Below are 27,786 nucleotides of genomic sequence, written 5' to 3' on the forward strand. Positions count from 1 at the left end.
CATAAGCAGTATAGGCAATTGGCACACATCTCCATTGAAATGGTGCTATGATTGTTCTTGTGATGCATTACATCCATGCTAATAACATTTGGCCTGCTGCCCTCTTTAAAAGCTCCATGCCTGAGAGACAGTCACGAGGTGGCTTGTCTGCTAATTTTATTTTTGGTATCGTGCCATTGGAATCATCCAGTCATTGTCCATGTGAGAGGACTGTGGTTTTTTGGCTCATTATTACTCTGCTGACTTTGCTTGCTGTCAGCACTAGTATCGGGCTATCCGAGTCACATTGGTATAGCTTATGGAATACTGTTTTTCTTCATCTAGGGCATTTCATATTCAAATAGGCAACCATTCCTCAGAAAGCAGCAAAATAATTGAAAAAATGAAGTAAATTTATTTTTGTGCCAACAAACTGAAATCATGATGACAATAATTGCCGATTTGAAATCTGTCCTTCCATATCTGGTCTGTTCAGTTTTCCTAAAACTATTTGGAAGCTGAGTGAAAAAAGATTTGAGAGAGCACAGCAATAATTCTGAAGTATTGCAGTTCTTTGCAGTTCTGTCTGAAAGTGAGCTTAATTAGTGACCTTTTGGGGAAGTGATCTCCAATAAAATGTGTTGACCATGATGGAGCATCGCTCTGTGGTGCATTATGGTTATAGAGCTCAAAAATCAACCATGATATAGACACATAGGCCTGTTGCCGTGGTGGGATGTATGTGCAATTTGCTCCATGCAAAGTCCCTATCTCAGATGACCAAGTCCAGATGCTTCCCATCACGCTGTTATAACCTCACGCTGTTATAACCTAATAGTTCTCATAACATGACATGGGGCCATTCTGGCCTGCTTCTCTTCACATCGTCCTTGGTACATTTGCTGCTCCATGTGCTTGTAGGTTTCCATTGATGGCTTACTAAGCTGGCATTCAGCAATGTTCCTTTCCTCCTATTGTTTCTTCTGCAAAAGGAAATTAAGAATTGTCTGTGTATATCCAGCCAAATCTTAGGAAAAAACCTCTACACTAAAGTGTACTGCTTTAGATATTGCCCTTCCACCTCTGGGACCCTTCATTCAAATCCAGCCCAGATTATGGGCTCAATTTTCCCCAGTGACTTGCGCCGGTTTTTTTTGAGCAGGCTGCTCTTTTTGGCCTAAGTTGAAAATCCCCAGTTTCCCTAATCAATTTGTACCAGTGTAAATCAGTTAGTTACGATTTATTTAGGTCAGTTTTTTTTTCAGCCAAAGAGGACGTAACCAGCCACCTATGCCAATTGAGGAAGTTTGGTCAGCTGAGAGTCACTCCAGTTCTGCTTAGGCCGGCGTATGTGGCCTCTGCTGAAAAACCTTCCCTAGAGTTAAGGAAATCGGCGCAGCAGCTGCCCGGACACTCTAAAAGAATTGAAAAACACATAGCAGCAACTTACCTCCAACACACACTCACACTGTTTTGGGGAAAATTGAGCCCTATATCTCTCTGCTTGGCTGCAAGGATCCTGCGTAAAGTTAGTTTTGGCCGTCTCACCACAGTACAGATAATCCAATTCAGAGAAACCACACTGCTGTTCCTGACCTGGGAGGGCTTTAATAATGACAATGTGGCTGAAATGGAAATGTTTTCTGTTCTCATGGTGGTTTGAGTGTTTAATTTCAGTTTGAAAAATCTGGAAATAAAAGCTGGTACCAGTAAAAATGACCACTTTTAAAACCCAGCTGGTCCTTAGGGAAGGGAACCTGCTGTCCTTACCCAGTCTGAGCTGTACATAAGCTCCAGTCCCATGCGAACGTGGTTTCACTCTTAATTGCCCTCTGAAGTGGTCTAGCAAGCCACTCAGTTGTAGCGTTCAGAAATCAAGCGCAGGCAGCGGAAAGAGTGTGCGGCAAACCAATCCCACCCACCCCTTCCCACCTGTGACAGAGTCTGTGGCTCTCATATTGGACTGTTCAGCCACCAAAGAACTCACTTCAGAAGTGGAAGCAGGTCTTCCTCGACTCCGAGAGACTGCCTATAATGATGATAATGTATCAAACCACTACTAACAATACAGACTGCAGTAGTTCAAGAAGAAGGCCTACCACCACCCTAGGGTAATTAGGGATGGGCAATAAATGCTCACCTTGCCAGCGACAACCACATCCTGGAAATGAGTTAGAATCATAGAATTATAGAATGGTTACCGCATGGAAGAAGGCTATTCGGCCCGTCAAGCCTGTACCAGCTCTCTGCAGAGCACCTCAGCTAGTCCCACTCCACCGCCCTTCACCATAGCCCTGCGAATGTTTTTCTTTCAGGTACTTGTCCAACTCCCTTTTGAAAGACGTGATTGAGTCTGTCTCCGCCATCCTTTCAGGCAATGCATTCCAGATCCTAACCGTAAAAAAGGGTTTAAAAAAAATTGATCTCAAGCTAGATATAGAGGATCCATTTTGAAGGCCTGTGGAGATATCATCTTAAACCATGACTGTGTTGATTTGACAGCTTGCAAGTGAATTATTGTCACTGGCATGAAGGATATAGCTTGTATCCTATGGGCCTCTATAATTATACTGTTTAGACAATATTAAAATTTAATTAGGTGAAGTGATAAGATTGTATTCCTCCTGTGGTTTGTTTCCAATGCAGCTTCAGACAATGTTGCTGCCAATTAGCTTGTTCTTGTGTGAAGAGGGATTTGAACACTTAAACTCCAAATGTTCTTTTCCAGCAAATTTAAAAAAGGGGGAGAGGAAAGAAAGAGAGCTTGAATAATTAGAATTTAGTAACACTATGAAATAAGAAAAATACTCTCCACTTTCTCCCTTCCCGTCCCGAAATTACAGACTCGTGGTGGGCTGCAATTCTACAGGCACTGGTTGTTCTCCTCTGCTTTGCGCAAGCGGCTGTTGTAAATGTGAGCACCGAAACTGAGTATTCAACCATGAAAGGCACACAGTCAAGCCTGACCTTGTCCTCTTTCGCCATCTACATTTTTCGCTAGGGCTCATTGAATAGTGATTGGAAATTGGAACTTCAAATACATTTTCACATCCCTACTACGTGGATGCTGAGGTCAGTTGAAGTGCTCTTGATAGATCCCTAACTGAAATCAACGAATCCAAATTTGGGATCAAACCTGAACCCTTCTGACCATAGGATAAAAGTTGAAGGGAAATTACAGCTCCACTTTACTGCATAAAACACAATATATAACTTTGGTGCTGATTTTGTTTGTTTTTCAGCTATTTCTATTATAATTTATTTCATAGAATCATAGACTATTACAGCACAGAAGGAGGCCAGTCGGCTCATCGAGTTTGCACCAGTTCTTTTGAAGAGCAATCCAGTTAATCCCTCTTCCCAGCTCCTTCCCCATGTCCCTGCAGTTTTTTCTATAAGAACATAAGAATTAGGAACAGGAGTAGGCCATCTAGCCCCTCGAGCCTGCTCCGCCATTCAAAAAGATCATGGCTGATCTGGCCGTGGACTCAGCTCCACGTACCCGCCCACTCCCCATAACCCTTAATTCCCTATTGGTTAAAAATCTATCTATCTGTGACTTGAATACATTCAATGAGCCAGCCTCAACTGCTTCTTTGGGCAGAGAATTCCACAGATTCACAACCCTCTGGGAGAAGAAATTCCTTCTCAACTCGGTTTTAAATTGGCTCCTCCGTATTTTGAGGCTGTGCCCCCTAGTTCTAGTCTCCCCGACCAGTGGAAACAACCTCTCTGCCTCTATCTTGTCTATCCCTTTCATTATTTTAAATGTTTCTATAAGATCACCCCTCATCCTTCTGAACTCCAACGAGTAAAGACCCAGTCTACTCAATCTATCATCATAAGGTAACCCCCTCATCTCCGGAATCAGCCTAGTGAATTGTCTCTGTACCCACTCCAAAGCCAGTATATCCTTCCTTAAGTAAGGTGACCAAAACTGCATGCAGTACTCCATGTGCGGCCTCACCAATACCCTATACAGTTGCAGAAGGACCTCCCTGCTTTTGTACTCCATCCCTCTCGCAATGAAGGCCAACATTCCATTCGCCTTCCTGATTACCTGCTGCACCTGCAAACTAACTTTTTGGGATTCATGTACAAGGACCCCCAGGTCCCTCTACACCGCAGCATGTTATAATTTCTCCCCATTCAAATAGTATTCCCTTTTTTTGTTTTTTTTCCCAAGGTGGATGACCTCACACTTTCCAACATTGTATTCCATCTGCCAAATCTTAGCCCATTCGCTTAACCTATCCAAATCTCTTTGCAGCCTCTCTGTGTCCTCTACACAACCCGCTTTCCCACTAATCTTTGTGTCATCTGCAAATTTTGTTACACTACACTCTGTCCCCTCTTCCAGGTCATCTATGTATATTGTAAACAGTTGTGGTCCCAGCACCGATCCCTGTGGCACACCACTAACCACCGATTTCCAACCCGAAAAGGACCCATTTATCCCGACTCTCTGCTTTCTGTTAGCCAACCAATTCTCTATCCATGCTACTACATTTCCACTGACCCCGCGTACCTTTATCTTCTGCAGTAACCTTTTGTGTGGCACCTTATCGAATGCCTTTTGAAAATCTAAATACACCACATCCATCGATAAACCTCTATCCACCATGCTCATTATATCCTCAAAGAATTCCAGTAAATTAGTTAAACATGATTTCCCCTTCATGAATCCATGCTGCGTCTGCTTGATTGCACTATTCCTATCTAGATGTCCTGCTATTTCTTCCTTAATAGTTTCAAGCATTTTCCCCACTACAGATGTTAAACTAACCGGCCTATAGTTACCTGTTTTTTGTCTGCCCCCTTTTTAAAGCAGAGGCGTTACATTAGCTGCTTTCCAATCCACTGGTACCTCCCCAGAGTCCAGAGAATTTTGGTAGATTATAATGAATGCATCTGCTATAACTTCCGCCATCTCTTTTAATACCCTGGGATGCATTTCATCAGGATCAGGGGACTTGTCTACCTTGAGTCCCATTAGCCTGTCCAGCACTACCCCCCTAGTGATGGTGATTGTCTCCAGGTCCTCCCTTCCCACATTCCTGTGACCAGCAATTTCTGGCATGGTTTCTGTGTCTTCCACTGTGAAGACCGAAGCAAAATAATTGTTTAAGGTCTCAGCCATTTCCACATTTCCCATTATTAAATCCCCCTTCTCATCTTCTAAGGGACCAACATTTACTTTAGTCACTCTTTTCCGTTTTATATATCTGTAAAAGCTTTTACTATCCGTTTTTATGTTTTGCGCAAGTTTACCTTCGTAATCTCTCTTTCCTTTCTTTATTGCTTTCTTAGTCATTCTTTGCTGTCGTTTAAAATTTTCCCAATCTTCTATTTTCCCACTAACCTTGGCCACCTTATACGCATTGGTTTTTAATTTGATACTCTCCTTAATTTCCCTGGTTATCCACGGCTGGTTATCCCTTCTCTTACCGCCCTTCTTTTTGATTGGATTATATTTTTGTTGAGCACTATGAAAGAGCTCCTTAAAAGTCCTCCACTGTTCCTCAATTGTGCCACCGTTTAGTCTGTGTTTCCAGTCTACTTTAGCCAGCTCTGCCCTCATCCCACTGTAGTCCCCTTTGTTTAAGCATAGTATGCTCGTTCGAGACACTACTTCCTCACCCTCAATCTGTATTACAAATTCAACCATACTGTGATCACTCATTCCGAGAGGATCTTTTACTAGGAGATCGTTTATTATTCCTGCCTCATTACAGAGGACCAGATCTAAGATAGCTTGCTCCCTTGTAGGTTCTGTAACATACTGTTCTAAGAAACAATCCCGTGTTTATCCAATTCCCTTTTGAAGGCTGCTATTAAAACAGTATCCACCAGCCTATCAGGCAGTGCCTTCCAAATCCTAACCACTTGTTGAGTAAAAAAGTTTTTCCTCATGTCGCCTCAGGTTCTTTTGCCAATCACCTTCAATCTGTGCCTTCTCGTTATCGACCCTTCAGCCATTGGAAACAGTTTCTCTTTATTTACTCTATCTAAACCCTTCATGATTTAAACACCTCTATCAAATCTCTTCTTGGCCATCTCTGCTCCAAGGAGAATAACCCCAGCTTCTCTAGTCTGTCCATGTAACTGTAATCCCTCAAGGAGGGAGATTTATATAGTGCCACTAAAGATCTCAGGACATCCCAATGTGCTTTACAGCCAATTAAGTACTTTTGAAATATAGTCACTGTGATGTAGGAAACATGGCATACAATTTGCATGCAATAAAGTCCCACCAACAGCAATGTGATAACCAGATAATCTGTTTTAGTGACATTGGTTGAGGGATAAATATTGACCAGGACACTGAGGAGAACTTCCTTGTTTTTCTTTGGAATAATGCCATGGGATCCATGGGGTCCATCTGAGAGAAGACAGGGCTTTGGTTTAACGTGCCATTTGAAAGACGGCACCTCCAACAGTGTAGCACTCTCTATTGAACTGGAGTCTCAGCCTAGATTTTATGCTCAAGTCTCTGGAGTAGAACTTGAACTTACAACCTTCTGACTCAGAATGCTGCGACTGAGCCATAGCCAACCTCTGTGTTACTATATTGTTGGTGACTGTAGTACGTAGTACTAGTAGCAACAATGTAAAAATCCTGCAAATGAACTGGAAGGAAAATTGCATAATTTCAGTCAGTTGATGTGTGGGAGAGGGAGAAACAACTGCACCTAATTATCTCTCTTGTTTGTTATTTTCTTTGACTTCAAATTCTTCAGTCAGTTTTGCTCTACTCCCATCATTGGAACCTGTCAGAAATTCCTCCTTTGGGATTGGATGTGTATGTGCAGTGAGTAGAACACTGCCATGTGCCCACTGCAGCATTGCCAACTCCCGCCCGTTACTTGTGAGTTGCAGGATTTGCGGAAGTTTTTTCTTTGTGTTTCCACTTTGTGCAGGAAATTCTAAATGTCTACATGTGAGTACCGGCAATATTACCCCTGGATTGAATCTATTGCAAACTGAAGGAATGAAAGTCTTCCCTCATTGATTCTCTCATTTGTGAGGGACTCGAGTGAAGTGAGTTTGGGCAGTCTCAAATTTTGTCTGATAACGCTCCTGTGAAACACCTAGGGGCGTTTTTACTACATTAACTGCAAGTTGTTATTGTGGGTGTAGGTGCTTATAATACAGCACAGATTTGCTACCAAATTGACAACTTCAGTCAGAGGCACAGTGTAGGGAAATGAAACTGTCACTCTGGTACCATGGTAGGTGCTCTTCTGAACTTGAGGCACTGCTTGGAGTAAATTAGAGAAGTTTTGCTTAGAGAGGTTTTGCTTGATGCTGACACTGCCATCCCTTCCCTTGACAAACACAAAATATAATGAGACAGGATAGTGTAAACTGTGCTGAAGTATATGTCGTAATTCTGTGAACTCCTGTCATCCTTGTTCGAGGGACCGCCTATGATGATGATGATTCTTAAAAGACCTTGTACCATTTGCTATTGATCAGTGGTCATTAGCCTTTCATGAATTCCAGATACCAATTCCCTTAAAACATAGGACAGTGAGGACAAGTTTAGCATTGCCAAGAATAGTTTGCAGTCTGCTATTTACATACTTAACCCTTGGTTAAATATGAATGGTTGCATTATATTTGCAATTTGTGCAGAGCCGGATTAAAATGAAATATTACCCAACAAGATAGAATATCCTTTCAAAGTGGGAAAGAATAGTTTTCAAAAGTCAGCAAACTTAACATGGTGTACAATTACAACACATGCAGAATATGCAATCAATCAACATAAACATGGAGAGAATGTTCAGTTAATTAGCATACTTATCAATTTGTGCAAAACACCAAAATATTTTATTTTTGATTTCACAGAAATACTTCCTGACTTGATTCATTTGTGGATTGAAACTTCGAATCTTGCTTTCCCCACCCCCCCCATTGCTGTAGGTGCAACACATCCGTGCTCCGTTCAGTTGAACAGCTTCCTTTGAGCAGTGCAGTGATGTAAGTCCTACTTCCTTTTTAAACTGCTGCAGTCGAAAGCTTCATGCCTGTGGCAGCTTCTTGAATTTCTGTGGTAGGACAAGAAATCAAATGGCCTTCGTTAGCTGGACATGAACTCGTAAGTTATCGAGAAGATGATGAGCCCTGTGTGGAATACTGGGGAGTGCGGTTGGGTTGGTGGAGACGTGATACCACATTTTATTTGGACTTGGCGCGCGAGGAGAATGTTGGGTTTGTGACAGGATATCCTGATGTAATTATTTAACAGGCACGCTTTATTTTCACCATTGAGACAATACTGCTCTTGACTGTAACACAAAGAAAGGGTGGTGTTATTCCTGCTACAGCAACACGGTACATGCTGCACTGAGCATGTAAAACAGTCACAAAAGGTACAGTGTGTGTATTTTGGGAGCTTACAGTGCACTGTGTAATGACTAGGAACTAGAAATCAGCGTAATGTAGGAGAACGGATATAAATAGTTACTTTTAATTCTCTAGTGCCACAGTCAATTTATGCCGGAGAGCTGGCTCTAGTTAGTTTTTTTTCTTTCCACAAATGGAAGTGGAATGAGTAATGTTGCTCCTTGTGAGTGCTTGTAAGTTTTCACTAGGGCATCGGGCAATGATCAGTTTAAGGCAGTGCTTCAATTGAGTGATTCTGATCAAGCCCTAAACCATGAGACCAAAGCCTGTGCATTATGCATAGCCCAAATTGAGATTAAAATACTCCCAACCGCTATGCAGTTCATGATTTAGAACTGGGAAAAACACATCTTGGTTAAGTGATAGTCTTCCTCCCCCTCCAAAAGTCCATGGCCTTTTTGAGAACAGGTATGTCTGGTTTGTGTGTGTCTCTGCTGTTCACATGTCTCTAAGTTGTGATATATTACTTCAATAACTTTAATTGCTTTTTAAAAAAAAAAACCTTGTTCGGCAATTTCCTCTGTGTTTCTTTCATAAACTGGGACCCTCACAACCCTCCGTGTCATGTGCCTGTAAACATCTTCAGAATCGAGCACTTAAGCTGTCACTGCAATAATATGCAAACATTTTGGTGGATTTCTTTATTATCAGACTTGATGGATGTTCTCTCCTCAGACTTTTAGTTCCCTCTGGCATAAGATGAGCAGGAACTAGAAGTTGTGCCCACAAACCACTCACCTTTGACCTCTAAGTTAGACTTCAGTTTAAAAAAAAATCTAAATTACTTCCTGTCTTCAGATGTGAATATTTATTTTTTTAAATTGATGATCTGGTTGTGACTTTCTACTTCATGCTAGGTGTAATGATTAACTTCCTGTGCAAACATTATGCCAGAGTTGCACTGTGCAAGTAAACAATTTACAAAGAAAAGCAACCACTAAAAGAGCAGGGCCATCAAATATAGCTAAAAAAACAAGTGCAAAATGTTTTGCAGTCAAGCGCTGTCAGTTTTTAGTACTATCAAGATCAAAAGTGAGGAATATCAAGATTAACACTAAAAGATTTTATATTAGAAGGAAAGGGTAGTCGAGGGCATTGTGGGCCCTTTAAAAACACTTTGCAAATTAAAATAAAGAAATGGCAGACTTGTTGAATAATTACTTTGTGTCAGTCTTCACAGAAGAAGAGAATAATAAACCTGACATTCCAGGGAAACTAATAATGAATTCAGGACTGGACCTCACAAAAGTTAGCATAAGCAAGAAAACAGTATTATAAAAAAATAATGGCACTAAAGATTGTCAGATCCAGGATTTTAAAGGAAGTAGGTGATGAAATTGCAGCTGCTTTAGCCATAATTTTCCATCGTTCTCTCAATTCAGGAATTGTCCCTTTTAGATTGGAAAATTGCAAATGTAACTCCACGGTGAGAGGGAGAAACCAGGAAATTCTAAACCTGTCATCTGTTGTGGAGAAGTTATTGGAATCTATAACAAAGGACAGAGTGATTGAGCACTTAGAGAAATGTGAGCTGATTCGAGAGAGCTAGCATGGATTTGTGAAGGTTAGGTCATGTCTAACAAGCCTAATGGAATTTTTTGAGGAAGTAACTAAAGACAGGGCAATGTCTATGGATGTAGTTTATATGGACTTCTAGAAGACATTCGATCGGGTTCCACCGAAGAGACTGTTGATAAAATTATAGCTCATGGATTTGAAGGCAAATTATTGACCTGTTTAGGAGATTGATTAGGCGGCAGAAGACAGAGGATAGGGATAATGGATATGTACTTGAATTGGAAGGATTTGGTGTCCTACAAGTTTCTGTGCTGGGGTCTCAGCACTTCATTATATTTATTAATGACTTGGATAACGCAATAGAGAGCCGCATATCCAGGTTTGCCAATAACACAAAAATAGGTGATACAGTAAGTAATGTAGACTGAACATAAAATTACAGAGATACGGATATTAAGTGAGTGGGCAAAACTGTGGCTGATAGATTTCAACCCAAGTAAGTGTGTGGTTATCCATTTTTGACCAATGGAGAAATTCGTTTTTTTGTAAATATTGATAAGCTAGGAACAGTGGATGTCCAGAAATTCAGAGGTGCATGTACACAGATCACTAAAATGTAGTGGTCAGCAACGTCCCTTTAAGTTGCGCAGTCATGCAGCGCTCTGCAGCTCCCACGCAGCTAGCCAAACACTTTTTAAATAGGAAAAACCGTGCATGCAGGGTAGTTTGAATGGCCATGCAGCCCCTTAAAGGGACCACTCACCCGAAAAAAAAATTAAAGGCAACATTAGTGGTCGAGTAGAAATAAAAATCTCATAGGTTAATGGATTGTTAGTTTTTATATCTAGAGGGTTAGAATATAAAGTGGAGAAACGTTTGCTAGTTATACAAAGCGCTGGTTAAATCACATCTGTAGTACTGTATACAGTAAGGATATATTGGCCTTGGAAGGCGTGCAGAGCAGATTCACCAGAATGTTACTAGGGATCCAAGAGTTAAATTTATGAGGAGAGATTATAGAAACTAAGCTTGTGTTCCTTGGAATATAGATGGTTATGGGATGTTTTGATTGAGGTTTTAGGATTTTGAAAGGAATTGATAGGCTAGATAAATAGAAACTTTTCACGCTGGAGTCTAGGTCAAGGGAGCATAATCTTAAAATCAGAGCCAGAGCATTCAGGAGAGAAGTTGGGAAACATTTCTTCACGCAAAGGGTGGTAGAAGTGAGGAACTCTCTCCCACAAAAAGCAGTAGATGCTAGCTCAATTAATATTTTTAAATCTGATCGACAAATTTTTGCTAGCCAAGGATAATGTGGGATATAAAACCAAGGCAGGTAAATGGAGTTAGGATACAGATCAGTCATGTTCTCATTGACCCTCTTACACAAAAAAAAAGATGAGTTCACAGGTTTTCAATAACGGACCTGACATTCCAGGTCCCGAACTACATCTTGAAGGGTGGAAGATGTGTCTGCGTGTATTTTTTTAACATGGGGGGGCCATTGCACACCAGCCACCATATGGGCTTGACAGAGCAAGGTCTTGTTCCAGTGGCAAGGGTTAACCAAGACGACTGGAGACCAAGCTCCGCTACACGGGCCTAGTGTGCACACATACTCCTATTGTCCTTGGAATTCATAGGTCGCAGTGTGGACCTCACGGCCTTGCTGCTTGCCTGTGCTGCATCTTCCCTGGGCCCTGACCCCACTCTTGTTACACACTGCGCCACTCCTGAGCCTCTGCCTCGCTGCTGGGCTCCAGCTCGTTCCGGGGCCGCGACCTCTCTCCGCTCCCGGGGCCGCGACCTCTCTCGCTGCTCCCGGGACCGCGACCTCTCGCCTCTGCTCCACTGCTCGCCGTGCCTCCAGCATCTGGGTCCCGACCCCGCTGCTGTTGTCGTCCACGCTCCAATGGCAACCTGGATTATGGTGACGTCAATCCAGTCACCCTCCTGGGGCATACCCGCCTGCCGCCGGTGGTGCCCTCTCGCAGATTGGGTAGGTGCTGCGCTGCGCCGTGTCCCGGGGCACCCCTGTCCCCATCCCCGCCTGCCGCTGATGGTGCCCTCTCGCGGGTTGGGTGGGTGCCACACTGGGTCTTGGGTGTGCACGAGAGAACACCATCAGCGGCAGGCGGGGACAAAAGCAGGAGTGCCCAAGGACCCAGCGCAGTGCCCACCCGACCTGCGAGACAACACCTGGTTCTAGTGAAATGTCATTGACCTGAAACGTTAACTCTGAAGAGGCTTGAGTGGCTGAACGGCCTATGCCAATTCCTATGTCTCTGTACTTTCTCCTGCTTTTCAGAGTTAGTTGCATAATGGTTTCTATTCACAGCTGTTTGGGAGGTTTGAGGTTGTTTGTGGAAGTATTGCTCACATTCCTAGTTTGATTGCAACTTGTCCTTTTTTATAAGAAATATCCTGATAAAAGAAGCAATACTGAAAAAATACAGTGAAACTCAAAGTGGAAACGGCACCAGACCCTGGCAATAATCTGGAATGTTGAACGAAGTCACTGAGGAAATAGCAGAGGGCTCTGACCACAATCTTTCAAGCATTCTTGAATATGGAAGGTTATGTCAGAGGACTGGACGGCTACCACTGTAACACCTCTGTTCAAAAACGTAGAATGGGATAGACCAGTCAGCCTCGCATCAGCAGTGGATAAACTTCTAAAGGCCATAATACTGGACAAAAATTAATAAGCTCCTACAAAGACATGAGTTAATTAAGGAGAATCTGCAGGTCATGTCTGACAAATTTAATCAAATTCTTTGTGGAAATAGAATTACATGCAATTTCCAGCACAGAAACAGGCCCATTAGCCCAACTGATCTGTGTCGGTGTTTATGCTCCACACGAGCCTCTTCCTACACTACGTCATCTAACCCTATCTGCATATCCTTATAAATAATGGAGTGCATGGATAAAGGAAATAGCATGGATGTTGTGCATATGGATTTTCAAAAGGCATTTGATAAGGTGCCATTTAGGAGGCTTGTTGACAAAATTAAGGGACACAGTAATAATGCAGTAATAGTGCCAGCGTGGATAGGAAAGTGGTTGGAAGCAGAACTCGGAGAGTAATGGATAGTGGGTGTTTTTTTGGACAGAGTCCTGTGAAAATGGTGTCACCAGGGGTCAGTGTTGGGACTGTTGCTGCTCTTAATATATATGTAAATGATCAAGACTTGGGTGTAGCTGGCACTATATCAAATATAACACAGAAATAAGGATTTGTTGTCGGGGTAGGAGAAGGAAGGAAGATGATGCAAAATAAGCAGCAAAAGAAGGGGGAAGAGATCGCGAGTGTTCCGATGGTTAAAAGATTTTTTTGAACAAAACGAGAAAAAAAAGAGAATTCTGAAAGAAATGGAGAAATACTGTTCTTAGACAAATTAGAGCAACTTTTTTTTTTTTTTTAAGTGACTTCAGGAGGACATATGACATTGACAGCTGTGGCTCAGTGGGTAGCACACTCGCCGCTGAGTCAGAAGGTTGTGGATTCAAGTTCCACTCCAGAGATTTGAGCACATAAATCCAGGCTGACACTCCAGTGACACTGAGGGAGTGCTGCACTGTCGGAGGTGCCATCTTTTGGATGAGACGTTAAACCGAGGCCCTGTCTGCTCTATCAGATGGATATAAAAGATCGCATGGCACTATTTTGAAGAAGACCAGGGGAGTTATGCCCGGTGTCCTGGCCAATATTTATCCCTCAATCACATAATAAAAACAGATGATCAGGTCATTATCACATTCCTGTTTGTGGGAGCTTGCAGTGCGCAAATTGGCTGCCACGTTTCCCACATTACAAGTACTTTATTGGCTGTAAAGCACTTTGAGATGTCCGGTGGTTGTGAAAGGCACTATATAAATGCAAGTCTTTTATAGGGTAGTAGATTGGAAAGCCAAATGTCAGGTGAAATTTAATGCAAATGAATTTTGGTATTGAGTAGAGGAGGAAGGAGACGGAGGTTGAGGTACACAAATCATAAAAATATGAGGGTTGTTGATAAAGCAGTTCTTTTTTTAAAGTCCATGGGATCTTGGGTTTTAGAAACAGGGATATTGAGAACAAAAGCAAAGAAGTAATGCTAAACTGTGACCGAACCAATAATACTAATTATTGGTTCGGTCACAGTTAGAATAGTGGTTTTTGGCTCCACTCATTCTGAAGACTGTCAAAGACATGGAGATGGTGCAGCTGAGATTCAGTATGGTGATACCAGAACTGAGGTGCCTTTAGTCACAAGGAAAGATTAGAAAGACTGGGGCTCTTTTCATTCGAGCAGAGAAGGTTAAGAGGAGATCTGATTGGTGTTATTATGAAGGGTTTTGATGAGATAAATCAGGAAAACTATTTCAGTTGGTCATTGAATTGGTAAATGGAGGGTATGAATATAAAGTCACTGGATGTAGAATTAATAATTGTTTTTAAAAGGGAAGTGGATAAATATTTTTAAAAGAAAAATGGTATGGGGAAAGGGCAAGGTAGTGAGATTAAGTAGGTAACTCTGAGTGCCAGCACGGCCAAATGGTCAGCGCTGTGAAATTCTATGACCGGCCTGGAAGTCCACTGTCATAGCTGGCCAGTCACATCTCTCTCTTGCTCCCCACATCCTTCATCTCCCACCCTCGACCCTGATACTGAAGGTGTGATACGCATGAACTTACGAAATCAGTGCAGATGCCCCATCCTTCCCCCAACCTTCTTTTCACTTTGTAGCCATTTCTCTCCCATCTGAGCTCTCATCAAACTTATCTTCTCCATTAATCTGATAATTTGCTCCCTCAGCCGAGCTCCTGACTATGCACTGATTGGCCCATGTTCATTGAAATTGTCAAGCTCTCCCTATCTTCTAGCACTGTCATTGTCATTCTCTTCTTAAAAAGGAACACCATAACCCGAGTTTATTCTCTAATTACCACCTTAACTACAATATACCCTTTCTCTTGGTTGTTGAAGGTTGCCCAATCACACATTCACCGCTGCCTGTTTGAGACACTTTAATCTGGTTTCCGATCTATCCACAGCTTCGAGAAAGACCTGGTCAAAGTCACCAACAACATCCTGTGTGACTGTGGCTCACTATCTTTTCTCGTTCTTCATTACTCTGCCACTTTCCAAATCATTGATCTTATTGTTCTTCACCATAGTCCATTTCTATGGTATTACTCTGTTGCAGTTACATCTGCTCAAATTGCTTTGCAGACAGGTTCCTTAGTTCTTGCTATTTATCACCACCTGCTTCAGCTCAAGGACATTGCCCACATGCATAGAGTCAGCGTCCACATATACACCAATGGCACCCAATTCTCTCTACCATCAATTTCAAAGTGGGTGCTATACTTCCTGATTACCAGGCCTGGATAAGTCAGCTCAATTTTGGCCAAACCAAAGCCATCATTTTTGTCACCAGCACCTATGCACTGATATCCCTGACTCACCTTACCAGGCTGCCCTCGTTTTTTAAAAATCAATTCTCAAATTGGGCATCGTTGGCGAGGCTAATAGTTATTGCCAATCCTTGGTTGCCCCGAGAAGGTAGTTGTGGGCTTGCTTGGCCACTTCAGACGGCAGTTAAGAGTCACATATAGGCCGGGTAAGGACGGTCGGTTTCCTTCCCTAAAGGACTTTAGTGAACCAGTTGGGTTTTTAAAGACATTCCGACAGCTTGGTGGTCACTTTTACTGACACCAGTATTTTTCCAGATTTTTGTAAACTGAATTCAAATTCTCAAACTGCCATGGTGAGATTTGAATTTGAGTTCTCCTAGATTTAGTCCAGGTCTCTAGATTACTAGTTCTGTAACATACCCACGACACTAATGTAACCCACGCACAATCTCACTACCCTGTTCAACCATCAGCTGAGCTTTTATCCAGTTCATTTCAAGATGGCATTTGTTCACCTTTAGAACTTTCCTCCCTAAATTATTCCCTTTTCCTCTTTGGTCTCTACCTCATTGCTTTATCTTTAAGTTTGAAAGGAGTCTTCCAAGGTAAGACCCTATGATTACATTTTAAGTTTGACTGGATGTTAAGAGACTAGGATTAAGCAAAAAGCCTTGCATTGATATAGCGCCTTTCATGACCACTGGATGTACCAAAGCGCTTTACACCTAATGAAATACTTTTGAAGTGTAGTCACTGTTGTAATGCAGGAAATGAGGCAGCCAATTTGCGCACAACAAGCTCCCCCAAACAGCAATGTGATAATGACCAGATAATCTGTTTTAGTGATGTTGATTGAGGGATAAATATTGGCCAGGACACCGGGGATAACTCCCTGCTCCTCTTCGGAATAGTGCCATGCGATCTTTTACACAAGAATATAAGAACATAAGAAATAGGAGCAGGAGTAGGTCATTTGTCCCCTCAAGCCAGCTCTTTCATTCAATAAGATCATGCCTCAACTCCACTTCCCCGCCCGCTCCCCATAACCTTTGACACCCTTATCATTCAAAAATCTGTCTATCTCCACCTGAAATATATTCAATGACCTAGCCTCCACAGATCCCTGGGGTAGAGAATTCCAAAGATTCATGACCCTCAGAGAAGAAATTCCTCCTAATTTCAGTCTTAATTGGACGGCCCCTTATTCTGAAACTATGCCCCCTAGTTCTAGATTTCCCCCACGAGGGGAAACATCCTCTCTGCATCTACCCTGTCAAGCCTCCTCAGAATCTTGTATGTTCAATAATATCATATCTCATTCTTCTAAACTCCAAAGAGTATCGTCCCGACCTGCTCAATCTTTCTTCATATGACAACCCGTTCATCTGAGGAATCAACCTCGTGAATCTTCTCTGAACTGCCTTCAATGCAAGTATATCCTTCCTTAAATAAGGAGACCAAAACTGTACGCAGTACTCCAGGTGTGGTCTTACCAACGCCCTGTACAGTTGGAGCAGGACTTCCCTACTTTTAAACGACATCCCCCTTGCATTAAAGGCCAACATTCCATTTGCCTTCCTGATTACTTGCTGTACCTGCACGTTAACTTTTTGTGTTTCATGTACAAGAACCTCCAGATCCCTCTGTACTGCAGCATTTTGTAATTTCTCCCCATTTAAATAGTAATTTGCTTTTTTATTTTTCCTACCAAATTGGATAACCTCACATTTTTCCACATTATACTCCATCTTCAAAATTTGTGCCCACTCACTGAGCCTATCTATATCCCTTTGTAGATTCTTTACGGCCTCTTCACAACTTGCTTTCCCGTCTATCTTTGTACCGTCAACAAATTTGGCTGCGTTAAACTCTGTCCTTTCATCCAAGTTATTAATATAAATTGTAAATGGTCAAGGCCCCAGCACTGATAACTGTCACACCCTACTAGTTACAGTTTGTCAACCTGGGATGTTTTTAGTGTCTTCTATCATTTATCCTGACTCTCTGTTTTCTGTTAGTTAGCCAATCTTCTATCCACGCTTACATATTACCCTCAACCCCGTGAGCTCTTGTCTGTGGCAGTAACCTTTTATGTGGTACCTTGTCGAATGCTTCCTGGAAATCCAAATACACAACATCTACTGGTTCTCCCTTATCCACCCTGCTCGTTACATCCTAAAAGAACTCCAGCAAATTTGTCAAACATGATTTCCCTTTCATGAAACCATGCTGACTCTGCTTGACTGCATTATGATTTTCTAAATATCCTGCTACCGCTTCCTTAATGATGGACTCCAGCATTTTCCCCATGACATATGTTAGGCTAACTGGCCTATAGTTTCCTGCTTTTTGTCTGCCTCCTTTTTTAAATAGGGACGTTACATTTGTGGTATTCTAATCTGCTGGGACCGTCCCAGAATCCAGGGAATTTTGGTAGATTACAACCAGTGCATCCACTATCTCTGCAGTCACTTCTTTTAAGACCCTAGGATGTAGGCCATCAGATCCAGGGGACTTGTCCACCTTTTAGTTCCATTAGTTTTTCTAGTGTTTTATCTCTAGTGATAGTGATTGTTTTAGTTCCCTGCCCCCACTCCCCACCACCAGCTTCTTGATTATCAATTATTGGGATGTTTTTAGTGTCTTCTACCATGAAGACTGATACAAAATATTTGTTCAAAATCTCTGCCATTTCCCTGTTCTCCATTATTAATTCCCCAGTCTCATCCTCTAAGGGACCAACGTTTACTTTAGCTACTCGCTTCCTTTTTATATATCTGTCAAAGCTCTTCCTGTCTGTTTTGATATTTCTTGCTAGTTTACTCTCATAAACTATCTTCTTTGTCTTTATCATTTTTTTAGTCGTCCTTTGCTGGTTTCTAAAAATTTCCGAATCCTCTGGCCTTGCACTGTCCTTTGCAACATTGTATGCCTTTGTTTTCAATTTGATATCATCCTTAGTTAGCCAGAGATCGTTCATCCTTCTCTTAGTCTTTCTTTCTCACTGGAATATATCTTTGCTGAGAGTTTTGAAGTACCTCCATAAATTTTTGCCTCTGCTTTTCTACTGTCTTACCCTTTAATATATTTTCCCAGTTCACTTTAAGCAACTCTGCCTTCATACCTTTGTAATTACCTTTAAGTAAGTTCAGGACACTAGTTTGCGACCTAGCTTTCTCACTCTCAAACAGAATTTGAAATTCTACCATGCTCTGATCACTCTTCCCAAGAGGATCCTTCACTGTGATCATTAATAAATCCAGACTCATTACACATTACCAGAACTAAAATAGTCTGCTCCCTGGTAGGTTCCACAATGTATTGTTCCAAGAAACCATCCCGCATATACTCTCTGAACTTTTCCTGAAGGCTACCTTTGCCAATTTGATATGTCCAATCAATATGAAGATTAAATATAAAGATTTACTTCCACCTGAGAGAGCAGACGTCTCGCCTGAAAGATGGCACCTCAGACAGTGCAGCATTCCCTCAGTACTGCAGTGGATTGTTAGCCTAGATTTTGTGCTCAAGTGTCTGGAGTGGGACTTGAACCCACAGCCTTCTGACCCAGAGGCGAGGGTGCTACCCACTGAGCCTTGGTGTCATGTTTGACCTTGAATAGAGCTTCCGACCACGTATCCATGCCATAACTATGACTGCTTATTTCTACCTCCATAAAATTGTCCGTTTCAATCCCTGCCTCACGCAACTGCTGCCGAAACCCTCATCCATGACTTTGTTACTTCTAGACTTGACTATTCCAACGCACTCCTGGCTGTCCTCCTACATTCTACCCTGCGTAAACTCGAGGTCATCCAAAACTCGGCTGCCCGTGTCCTAATTCGTACCAAGTCCCATTCATCCATCACCCCTGTATTCGCTGACCCACATTGGCTCCCGGTTAAGCAATGCCTTGATTTTATAATTATCATCCTTGTTTACAACTCCCTCTATGGCCTCACTCATGTTATCTCTGTAATCTCTTCCAGCCCCGCAACACCCTTGATACCTGTGCTCCTTTAATTCTGGCCTCTTGAGCATCCCTGATTTTAATTGCTGATCCGTTAGTAGCCATGCCTTCAGCTGCCTTGGCCCTAAGCTCTGGAATTCCCTCCCTAAACCTCTCCGTCTCTTTACATCTCTTTCCTCCTCTCTCTCTCTCTCTCTCTTTCCTCCTTTAAGATGCTTCTTAAATCCTACATCTTTGACCAAGCTTTTGGTCAGGTGCCCTAATTTTTCCTTGTGTGGCTTTACAACACTTGTGTAATGCCTTTGGAGGTTTTACTGCTTTAAAGGCATTGTATAAATACAAGTTGTTGTTGAGCCACGGCTGACATCATCTACTTTTGTTTGGAGCATATTCCCATATCTGATACTCTGGGGGGGAAAAAGGAAGAGATTTCTTCCAAACTCTTGCACTGCTTGTGGTTTGTTAAGCCACACCTCTGGCTTAGTCATTCATCGCCAGATTTTGACTAGTCGTTCAATCCCAGGTTTTTTGTATGAGCAAATGCTTTCTCAAATCCCTCCTCCTTCCCCTCTGCTCTTGCTCAAACACCAAGTTTGAAGAACTCATGAATCTTTTCATCCTGAAATAATGGCCCCAAGTTTCGCCATGATTTGCTCCTGATTTTTAGGAGCAACTGGTGTAGAACGGAGTATCTTAGAAATCGCAATTCTCGCCATTTAGTTTGCTCCAGTTCTAGTCAGTTAGAACAGTTTCACTTTGGAACAGAATTTTTTTTTCAAAAGGGGGCATGTCCGGCCACTTACGCCTGATTTCAAAGTTTCGTGAGTGAAAACTTACTCCAAACTAACTTAGAATGGATTAAGTGAAGATTTTTGTACGCTAGAAAAAACCTTGTCTACACTTTAGAAAATCAGGCTTAGGTTACAAATCAGGCGTAGGGAATGGAGGGGGGGGGGGGGTTTAAAGGGAAGTTTACAAACATTAAACACTTCAGTTTTACAAATAAAGAGCCATCGTCAATAATAAATGATAAAAACATCAATAAATCAACCAATAAATCAATCAAAAAAAATTAATAAGAAATAATTTTAAAAAAAATCAATAAATAAAACATTTTCTACTTACCGACTGCAGCACCGGGAGCCCTCCAACAGCGTGCTGGGATGCCCCCCCACCCCCAGTGTGTCTCTGTCAGTGTCTCTATCTCTCTGTCTGTGTGTGTGTCTCTCTCATTCTCTGTCTGTCAGTGTCTGTGTTTCTGACAACAAGGAGAGGGGGTGAGCAGAGGGAGGGATGGGGGAGAAGGGGGAGGGGGGGGAGGAGGAAAGAAAAGTGATGGATCTAAAGATATTTTCATGAAGATTTGTTCTTGCGCAGATTCCTTGCAGCAGTCAAAACTCACTCAACATCCGTGGATTCACTGGGCAGGAACCAGAATGGTACCAGTCTGCAAAGTACAACCCAGGTATCTAAGAGGAAGGCACTGAACTCAGGATGATGGACAAATATAATTGTTTGCAGTCCATCTATTTCTCTCCCTGTGCAAGGACCCCATCTCCTGCTCCTAAACCTCTACCAAAACCACTCCTCAGCTGGAAGCAGCAAAGAATTTAGAAATCACCTGCTGCCCACTTAGCACTTCCCCATAGCAGAATGGCTGAAATCAGAAACTCAGCAGGTTGGGAGAAGAGCTTTGTGTCCATCTTTCAATTGCTCCAAGACACTCATCATTGTCCAGTGCACTGTCCCATGCCTCAACAATACATCTGTAACAGGTTAGAAATTTGAGGTCAGACTTAGAATGCCTTCAAAAGGACTTGGATCCATTGGAGAGGGCTCAAGGAAGAGCAATAAGGTAGATAGAGCTCCAAGTTATGAGGAGAGACTCACACAATTGAATGTGCCCACTGCAGAAAAAGAGACTAAGGCGGCACATTATAATTTAAATGCTTAGAGGTATAGTCAATGTAGATATGGACAGTAGGTGGATCTCATGGATGAGGTGAGCTTCGAGACGGCGGGAGAGAGATGGGGACTAAGATGCAGTTTAGGTTAGAGTAGGTGGGAGACTAGGTAAAGACTAAACCCTGGGAGTGAGGGTAAAGGGATAATCTGATGGAGACAGATAGTCTCATTGAGCCCAAGTTTCGAGCCGCGCCTAGAACGGCGCAGTCCCGACCTGGACGCGCGTTTTTCACGCCACAAAGTGCGCCTAAAAAAAACTTCCAGATTCTCCAGCTCCCTGCAGGCCGTTTGCAGCTCAGCGCAGCGCAGCGCGAGCTGTAGGGGGTGGAGCCAGGTCCCTGCGCTGAAAACAGTGCCAGGACCTCTGCACATGCGTGCTACAGTGGGCGCGCATCTGCAGTTGCTCCAGGCGCCCAAAACTGTGTGGGAGGGGCCGAAGCACGCAGCCCCTAGCCCTGGCCCAATGGCCTCACTGGGGCTGTGTGAATAAGGCTCCTCCCACGGCCAGCTCCTGCTTCCTCCATATCTAACTCTTTCTTGAATATATCCAATGAACCGGCATCAACAACTCTCAAAATTATATATACACACTTCAATAAAACATATACATAATAAAAATGCAAAAATTTTTGCTTGAATAAAAAAATGCAGATTAAAAAAATATATATTTTAGAAAAAAGGACATTAAAAAACCGACTAATTTGGGCAGGGGGAGAAAGGCATCACTATTCAATGTTAAACATTTCTGATCCAAACTTCTCTGCGGCAGGGAATTCCACAGGTTAACAACTCTCTGAGTGCAGAAGTTTCTCCTCATCTCAGTCCTAAATGGCCTACCCCTTATCCTAAGACTATGTCCCCTGGTTCTGGACTTCCCCAACATCGGGAACATTCTTCTCGCATTTAACCTATCCTCTCCATCACCAAGACTGCCTACTTCCACTTCTGTAATATCGCCAGTCTCCGCCTTGCTTCAGCTCATCTGCTGTTGAAAGCCTCATCCATGCCTTTGTTACCTCTAGACTTGACTTTTCTAATGCCTCTCTCCTTGCACTCTCGGAAAACTTCATCCAGATCTCTGTTCCCCATATCCTAACTTGTACCAAGTCCCGTTCGCCCATCACCCCTGTGCTTGCTGACGTATAAGGGCATAAGGACATAAGAAGATAAGAACTAGGAACAGGAGTAGGCCATTTGACCCCTCGAGCCTGCTCCGCCATTCAATAAGATCATAGAAACATAGACATAGAAAATAGGTGCAGGAGTAGGCCATTCGGCCCTTCTAGCCTGCACTGCCATTCAATGAGTTCATGGCTGAACATTCAACTTCAGTACCCCACTCCTGCTTTCTCGCCATACCCCTTGATCCCCCTAGTAGTAAGGACCTCATCTAACTCCTTTTTGAATATATTTAGTGAATTGGCCTCAACAACTTTCTGTGGTAGAGAATTCCACAGGTTCACCACTCTCTGGGTGAAGAAGTTCCTCCGCATCTCGGTCCTAAATGGCTTACCCCTTATCATAGCTGATCTGATCATGAACTCAGCTCCACTTCCCTGACTGCTCCTCATAACGTTTTACTCCCTCTATCTCCGCCTTAAATATATTCAATGATCCAGCCTCCACAGCTATGTGGGGCAGAGAATTCCATAGATTTACAACCCTCTGAGGGAAGAAATTTCTCCTCATCTCAGCTTTAAATCGGCAGCCCCTTATCCTGAAACTATGACCCTAGTTTTAGTTTTAGTTTCCCCTGATGAGTGGAATTATCCTATCTGCATCCATCTTGTCGAGCCCCCTCATTATCTTATATGTTTCGATAAGATTACCTCTCATTCTTCTGAACTCCAATGTGTATAGGCCCAACCTACTCAACCTATTCTCATAAGTCAACCCCCTCATCTCTGGAATGAACCTAATGAACCTTCTCTGAACAGCCTCCAATGCAAGTATATCCTTCCTTAAATACGGAGACCAAAACTGTATGCAGTACTCCAGGTGTGGCCTCACCAATACCCTGTACAGTTGTAGCAGGACTTCTCCACTTTTATACTCTATCCCCCTTGCAATAAAGGCCAACATTCCATTTGCCTTCCTGATTACTTGCTGTACCTGCATACTAACGTTTTGTGTTTCATGCACAAGGACCCCCAGGTCTCTCTGTACTGCAGCACTTTGCAATTTTTCTCCATTTAAATTATAATTTGCTTTTCTATTATTTCTACCAAAGTGGATAACCTCACATTTTCCCACGTTATACTCCATCTGCCAAATTTGTGCCTACTCACTTAGCCTGTCTATGTCACTTTGCAGATTTTTTGTGTCCTCACAATTTGCTTTCCCACCCATCTTTGTATCATTAGCAAACTTGGCTACATTACACTCAGTCCTTTCATCAAAGCAATGAATATAGATTGTAAATAGTTGAGGACCCAGCACTGATCCCTGCGGCACCACACTAGTCACTGTTTGCCAACCGGAAAATGACCCATTTATCCCGACTCTCTGTTTTCTGTTAGTTAGCCAATCCTCTATCCATGCAATATATTACCCCCAACCCCGTGAGCTTTTATCTTGTGCAGTAACCTCTTATGTGGCACCTTATCGAATGCCTTCTGGAAATCCAAATACACCACATCCACTGGTTCCCCCTTATCGAACCTGCTCATTACATCCTCAAAGAACTCCAGCAAATTCGTTAAACATGATTTCTCTTTCATGGCCCCAAGTTTTCACATGATTTGCTCCTGATCTTTAGGAGCAACTGGTGTAGAACGGAGTATCTTAGAAATCGGAATTCTCGACATTTAGTTTTCTCCAGTTCTAGTCAGTTAGAACAGTTTCACTTGAACAGAATTTTTTTTTCAAAAGGGGCGTGTCCGGCCACTTATGCCTGATTTCAAAGTTTCGGGAGTGAAAACTTACTCCAAACTAACTTAGAATGGAGTAAGTGAAGATTTTTGTATGCTCGAAAAAAACTTTAGAAAATCAGGCACAGGTTACAAATTAGGCGTAGGGAACGAGGTGAGGTGGGGGGGGGGGGGGGGAAGGGAAGTCATTAAATTCTACAATCAATCCTTAGTTATACTTATACAAATATTATACAAATAAATCCAACCTGAATAAAAATTTATAAGCAAAGAAAAGATTAAATAAACCATGTCCCTACCTGTGTGAAAGTGCTTCAGGCAGGCCTTTCATGTTGGAGACAGGCAGCGGTGTGGCGTCAGTGTCTCGACGGCAGCGGCAGCAAGCTTCGAGCTGAGCTGCAGTGCTTGAGGCAGGCCTTCATTCTCTTCGTGGCTAGCCGCGAAGAAGCAGCACCGGACGGACCCGAGGCCATTCGGCCATGAGATATCAGCGGCGCCAGTGGCTGGCCGGCAGCCGAAGAATCAGCAGTGGACCGACGTGAGGCCATTCGGCCATAGGATATCAGCGGCGTCAGTGGCTGGCCGGCAGCCGAAGAATCAACACCTGACACACGCAGCTCTTTATGGTGCTTGAGGCCATTCGGCCAGGCTTTAGGGGCGGCGTCAGTGGCTGGCCGGCAGCCGAAGATACAGCAGCAGCCTTCGAGCTGTGAGGAGGACTGAGGCCATTTGGACAGGGAGAGGCAGCCACATCGACAGTTTTATATTTAAATTTGCAGAATGGGTGCTGCATTGTCAACACCACGTATTATGCAATGGTTTGCCATCAATTCACTGCATAGGAGAGAATTGATTAGAGCTCACCGCACCAGGAACGTCGTAGCCCATAGGTTGATGGGCAGGAGACCTTACCCACGTCGACAATATCGAACCAGGCGCTCGTACCTGGACATGAGCGAGGCTGATTGTGTGAAAAGGCTGCGTTTTCGCAGAGAAGTTGTCACTGAGACCTGTGATATGGTGAGAGCAGATTTGCAGCCCAGAAGCAGAAGGACAACTGCCTTGTCTGTTGAAGTGAAGGTAACAGCTGCACTTTTTTTCTATGCCTCTGGATCGTTTCAGGCTACAACTGGAGATGTGTGTGTCATCTCTCAACGTGCAATACATGCCTGCGTTTGCCAGGTCACGGCTGCACTTTATGCGCGAAGGAATGACTTCATCAATTTCCCAATGACCGCACAAGCGATCCACGAGAGGGCTGTGGGCTTCTTCAGGATTGCTGGCTTCCCAAAGGTACAGGGCTGCATTGATTGTACCCACATAGCCTTGCGAGCACCTGTGGATGATTCTGAGCAGTACCGAAATAGGAAAGGTTTCCATTCTATCAATGTGCAGCTCGTGTGTGACGACAAGCAGCGCATCATGTCAGTCGATGCGAGATACCCTGGCAGCACCCACGATGCGTTCATCCTACGCGACAGCGTTATATCTGACATGTTTGAGCAGCAGCCAGAAGGGCAGAGCTGGCTACTGGGAGACAAAGGGTACGGCCTGACCACCTGGCTCATGACGCCCATACGCGTGACACGGACAGAAGCTGACCGTCAATACAACATGGTGCACATTGCGACGCGCAGCATCATTGAGAGGACCATTGGCATATTGAAACAGCGATTCTGATGCCAGGACCATTCCGGAGGACAGTTGCTATACTCTCCTCAGATTGTTGGTCACTTCACTGTTGTGTGCTGCATGCTTCATAACGTAGCCATCATGAGGCAGCAGGAGCTGGTAGTGGAACCCGAAGACCGACATGAGGGTCCAGTGCATGATGATAGTATTACGGAAGACCAGGATGTGGATGATAACAACAATCAGGAAAGCATGCAAGTGCCTGATGCCGAAGCACGAGGTCGGAGGAGGGCCGTCCATCGTGCCCCTTTAACGATTGCTCGAGACTTGCGCCAGCAGCTCATCCGTGAACGCTTCAACTACTGATGCCTGAGGGCTCTGCGACCAATTTTGCGTATGGACATGTTTATTCTTTGTAGTTGTTCCTACGTTGTGTTGTGTTAATGGAACATGAAACAGTTTTAATGAAAAAATATTTTATTGAAAAGTTATCGTCACTCTAATAAAATATTTGTTGTATCAAACTATACTTTTTAATATGACTCTTGAAGATCACTTAAAAACTTTAAGATCACTTCTAAACTTGTAAACATAGAAACAGGAGTAGGCCATTCAGCCCTTCTAGCCTGCACCGCCATTCAATGAGTTCATGGCTGAACATGCACTTCTGTACCCACTTCCTGCTTTCTCGCCATACCTCTTGATCCCCCGAGTAGTAAGGACTTCATCTAACTCCCTTTTGAATATATTTAGTGAATTGGCCTCAACTACTTTCTGTGGTAGAGAATGCCACAGGTTCACCACTCTCTGGGTGAAGAAGTTTCTCCTCATCTCGGTCCTAAATGGCTTACCCCTTAAAGTTACAAAACACTTTCTATGTGAAAAATTTTACACTCTAAGATCACTTACACTTCAAGATCACTTTTTAGATGCAAAATTAAATAATTTACAGAATGTGAGAGCATTTACACTATAAGATCACTTGAAAACCCTGAGATCACATATGTTGTAAAGTTACAAAACTTACAAAACAGTTTCATTGTGAAAAATCTTACACTCTGAAGAACACTTAAACTTCAGGATCACTTTTTAGGTGCAAAATTAAATAAGATACAAAAAAATGTGAGAGCATTTACACTATAAGATCACTTAAAAACCATAAGATCCCTTATAAGTTGTAAAGTTACAAAACTTACAAAACAATTTCAATTTGAAAAACACTACTACAACTACATCAAGAACAAGAACAAAAGCAGCAAAGAAAGGCTGCAACCATGTCTCATCCACATCTCAGTGAATGTTCACTTCCTCATGGGGGTGTCATTTGATTGGCTGGGCTGTGTGCCCTTATTGCAGCAGCTACCTCAACCAGGCCCATCCTGACGGCCTGTGCCAACACTTGCATGCGCTCTCTGATGGCCTGTGCCGTCGATTGCACTCCCTCGGACATTCCCTCCCTAAGTTCCCGTGTCATTACTGCTATTTCTCCCGTCAGGACCGTCAACTCTTCACCTACTGCATTGACGCCACCGATGAGTGATCGGGTAAGCTCATTGGTCTCCATACCCAATGCCACAATCTGAGTTGCATCTGTTGCACGCTGCATCTCAGGAGAGCGTGTCTCCAATATCCTTCTCCTCTGCCTGGGTCTGCCTTGTGGCACCACTACACTGGGAGGCGCGGGCACGGACGGTGGGACGCTCGGTGTTGCAAGCGGCACCACTACACAGGGAGGTGCGGGCTGGGACTGTGGGATACTCTGTGTTCCAGACGGCTGAACTGGAGGGAGAGGCTCGGGCTGGAACGGTAGGACGCTCGATGTTCCAGACGACAGCACTCGAGTGCGAGCCGTGGGCTGGGATGTTGGACGAATGGGTGTAAACTGCTCCATGATATCAGCAGCAACACTGGGACCCGAAACGTCGGAATCAAAACCATAGTAGGTGGAACCAGAACCTATGCGAGAGGGAGGCGCAGGCTGGGACGGTAGTGCACTGACTGTAGAATGCTGCATTATACCAGCAGCACCACTGGGAC

At 43.3% G+C, this 27,786-nt stretch overlaps 1 protein-coding gene across 6 annotated transcripts in view; it reads left to right on the plus strand.

The window, feature by feature from the left end:
- The window catches only part of elmo1 (engulfment and cell motility 1 (ced-12 homolog, C. elegans)), a 351,421-nt gene that overhangs the window by 21,604 nt on the left and 302,031 nt on the right, over positions 1 to 27,786 (plus strand). The window contains exons 1-2 of one of the 6 annotated variants that reach the window (XM_070880591.1): positions 8,031 to 8,083; positions 20,660 to 20,747. The exons of 1 other annotated variant lie outside the window; for it this stretch is intronic. In XM_070880591.1, the coding sequence (XP_070736692.1) occupies positions 8,076 to 8,083; positions 20,660 to 20,747 (96 nt within the window). In that variant the 5' untranslated portion in view covers positions 8,031 to 8,075. Of the gene's footprint in view, positions 1 to 7,833; positions 7,966 to 8,001; positions 8,084 to 8,240; positions 8,358 to 20,659; positions 20,748 to 27,786 lie in introns of those variants that run through there. 4 more of the 6 variants (XM_070880594.1, XM_070880592.1, XM_070880593.1 and 1 more) reach the window with 4 other exon arrangements.

Source organism: Pristiophorus japonicus, chromosome 5 (assembly GCF_044704955.1).
Source record: "Pristiophorus japonicus isolate sPriJap1 chromosome 5, sPriJap1.hap1, whole genome shotgun sequence".
Taxonomy (NCBI): domain Eukaryota; kingdom Metazoa; phylum Chordata; class Chondrichthyes; family Pristiophoridae; genus Pristiophorus; species Pristiophorus japonicus.